The 3275-nt window shown below is 47.3% G+C and overlaps 1 protein-coding gene across 1 annotated transcript; it reads right to left on the minus strand.

Moving 5' to 3' along the window:
* Positions 1 to 937: 937 nt before the first annotated feature.
* Positions 938 to 2086, minus strand: LOC122034144 (isoflavone 2'-hydroxylase-like). Its single transcript, XM_042593266.1, has 2 exons — positions 1664 to 2086; positions 938 to 1603 (listed from the first exon to the last, which is right to left on the minus strand). Exons 1-2 carry the CDS (start codon positions 2084 to 2086, stop codon positions 938 to 940), a joined length of 1089 nt encoding a protein of 362 aa, XP_042449200.1.
* Positions 2087 to 3275: the final 1189 nt, after the last annotated feature.

The following is a 3275-nucleotide window of genomic DNA, read 5'->3' on the forward strand; positions in this document are numbered from 1 at the left end:
AAATCACATCACTGTATCAGCCAATTTCAATCCATTATAACTTATCAATAAGACTATGCTTTCAGTCTGTTAGGGTAGCTAATTAACAGGTTTACTTCATTTTTATACAAGGTAATGGCCGAGAATCTGGTTAAGTAGCTTCTGGTTTTGTTTGCTAAGGAATTGGCGAGTAATAGGAAAGGATGAAATGACTTAGGTGAGAGGTCAGGTTAGCTCATTTGGTGGAGGTGAGGCCACAAGGATGCATTCGTACTAAAATTCATAATAAAAAAAACAGACTAATCGCTTTCGTTGATCCAAGAATCCTCCATTGCTAAAAACTTTGTTTTAAAAAAAAAAATCAGCTTGGCCAACGAATAATTTAGGAACTAATAATAGATTATTGACAAACTTTTAAGCATCTCTTATGCAGTATACTGTTCGTGATTTTTCTATTCTTTTTCTTTTGTTTCCTTTGAGTTTCTTTGCGAAGTTAACCCTGAATAACAATTATACATTTTTCGTTTCTGTTTAAGCTGACAAATGCATCAAAACCTTTGTCCCTAATGATCAAAGGATGATCGATCAGTTTCATCAAAAAAAAAAAAAAAGGTTAAGTGATCATTTGCCGCTACGGACATAGGGGTTCATAGTCAGATGGTAGTTCATTCTATTAGGAAATAAGTTCCTCCTACTTAAAAGGCAGTCCGCTTTGGGACAAACCGTGAAAAAGCATCTGAGATGAATGTTTTAAGCAGTCCACTTTGGGACAAACCATGAAAAAGCATCTGAGATGAATGTTTTAAGCAGTCCACTTTGGGACAAACCGTGAAAAAGCATATGAGATGAATGTTTTAAGCAGTCCGCTTTAGGACAAACCGTAAAAAAACATCTGAGATGAATATTTTAAGCCGTCCGCTTTGGGACAAACCGTGAAAAAGCATCTGAGATGAATGTTTTAAGCAATCCGCTTTGGGACAAACCGTGAAAAAGCATCTGAGATGAATATTTTAAGCAGTCCGCTTTGGGACAAACCGTGAAAAAGCATCTGAGCTGAATGTTTTAAGCAATCCGCTTTGGGACAAACCGTGAAAATTGTGCACACAAAATTCGTAAACTTTGGTGATTTTGATACAAAATCATAATATAGAATCTTCTCAACTAAGTAGTATGACGAAGAGTGTGCACGTACCATCATCACGCGCTTGATGATGTCATCCGTGTAACGTTCCGGATCTCTGTTCTGCAGCGACAACATAACGTCCATCACTGTCTCCCTTCCTTCCCCATCGACGCCGTCGCCATTATCCTCGCTCTGTCGTCTCTCTCGGTGCAGCACTATGAGTTTTCCCCAAAACTCATCCCTCCTCCTCTGAAGCCTCATTAGCCTCTTCTCCAAACCGTGCCACGTCACTCTCATAAACTCCGGCATGTCGTCCCCTGCATTCGCGGCCGCCGCGCTCAACTGTAGTCCCTCGCTCACTATCTCCTTGATGATTAGCCTCTGCTCTTGCGTCTCCCCTATCAGCGAAACCACCAGCTGTTCAATGATGGCGCACACGAGGTCGAACAAAGTCGACTTCAGATCCAGCCTCCTCGGCGCGCCACCACTGCCGCCGTCTTGCTGGAGGAAGAAGTTCCGCGCGAGAGCTCAGATCTCCCCGCTGAGAAGGTCAGAGGAAACGTGTAGGCTGTCGAACGCGAGCAAGTGCATGGAGGTGATGTGGCGGAGGCGGCGCCAGTGGGACCCGTAGGGCACCCACAGGATGGCGATGAAGTCGTATCCGAGGATCTTGCCAGCGAGGAAGCGGGGGTGGTTCGCGAAGGCGACGTCGAGGACGAGGATGGTGAAGCACTCTTCGACTGCGGACGGAGAGGACACGAGGAGGATGGGGCGGGAACCGAAGTGCAGGAGAACAACGGGGCCGTGGGCGGCGGAGATGGCGGCGGGAGAGCGGTGGATCGGCGGGTTGAAGAGGTGGAGGTGGCCTAAAATCGAAAAGGAAGGGGGACTGGGCGGTAGACGGCGGTGGTTTTGGCGCCGACGGCAAAAAATGAGAAGAAGGAAGAGAAACAGAGAGGGGAGGAGGAAAATTTCGATAGACATCGCTCTCCTCACTCTGGAGGAGCAGTAGCTCGATCTGGAGGGGAGGAGCTACTCGATCTGGAGGGGAGGAGCAGTAGCTCGATCTGGAGGGGAGGAGCTGGAGGGGAGGAGCAATAGCTCGATCTGGAGGGGAGGAGCAGAGCTCGATCTGGAGGAGATCGAGGAGCAGTAGCTCGATCTGGAGGGGAGGAGCTGGAGGGGAGGAGCTGTAGCTCGATCTGGAGGAGATCGAGGAGCAGTAGCTCGATCTGGAGGGGAGGAGCAGTAGATCGATCTGGAGGAGCAGTAGCTGTGGCAGGTCGCAGTGACCATTAGGGCTGGAAAAAAAATACTGAAATACTGAAATACCGAAATCCCGAAAAATTGTACCGAAAAATTCGGTACGGTACCATACCGTGCCAAATTTTTCGGTAACGGTAATGGTAACGATTTACATTGTTTCGGTATACCAAAATACCGACACAACCCATATATTAATTATATTAATTTAATTATTTAATTACTCCTAAACCAAACCCTAAGGCATTGACTCTTCCGTCTTCTCAAACCTATTTCACGTTTCTCCTGCCGTCCTGCATAGCCGACCATCCCTATTCGCTCCTGCCGTCCTGCATAGCTCGATCTGGAGGAGCTGGAGGGGAGGAGCAATAGCTCGATCTGGAGGAGCAGTAGCTCGATCTGGAGGGGAGGAGCAGTAGCTCGTTCTGGAGGGGAGGAGCAGAGCTCGATCTGGAGGATATCGAGGAGCAGTAGCTCGATCTGGAGGGGAGGAGCTGTAGCTTGATCTGGAGGAGATCGAGGAGCAGTAGCTCGATCTGGAGGGGAGGAGCAGTAGATCGATCTGGAGGAGCAGTAGCTGTGGCAGGTCGCAGTGACCATTAGGGCTGGAAAAAAAATACTGAAATACCGAAATCCCGAAAAATAGTACCGAAAAAAATACTGAAATATGTTTCGGTATACCAAAATACCGACACAACCCATATATTAATTATATTATTTTAATTATTTAATTACTCCTAAATCAAACCCTAAGGCATTAACTCTTCCGTCTTCTCAAACCTATTTCACGTTTCTCCTGCCGTCCTGCATAGCCGACCATCCCTATTCGCTCCTGCCGTCCTGCATAGCTCGATCTGGAGGAGCTGGAGGGGAGGAGCAATAGCTCGATCTGGAGGAGAAGTAGCTCGAT

The sequence above is a fragment of the Zingiber officinale genome, chromosome 11B (genome assembly GCF_018446385.1).
Source record: "Zingiber officinale cultivar Zhangliang chromosome 11B, Zo_v1.1, whole genome shotgun sequence".
Taxonomy (NCBI): Eukaryota; Viridiplantae; Streptophyta; class Magnoliopsida; order Zingiberales; family Zingiberaceae; genus Zingiber; species Zingiber officinale.

Bases quoted from the DNA above. Each gene is read 5' to 3' on its own strand.
- LOC122034144 (XM_042593266.1), bottom strand. From the start codon at position 2,086: ATGTCTATCGAAATTTTCCTCCTCCCCTCTCTGTTTCTCTTCCTTCTT. The intron at 1,604-1,663 runs GTTTCCTCTGAC...TTCTTCCTCCAG, and splicing joins TCGCGTTCGACAGCCTACAC to CAAGACGGCGGCAGTGGTGG.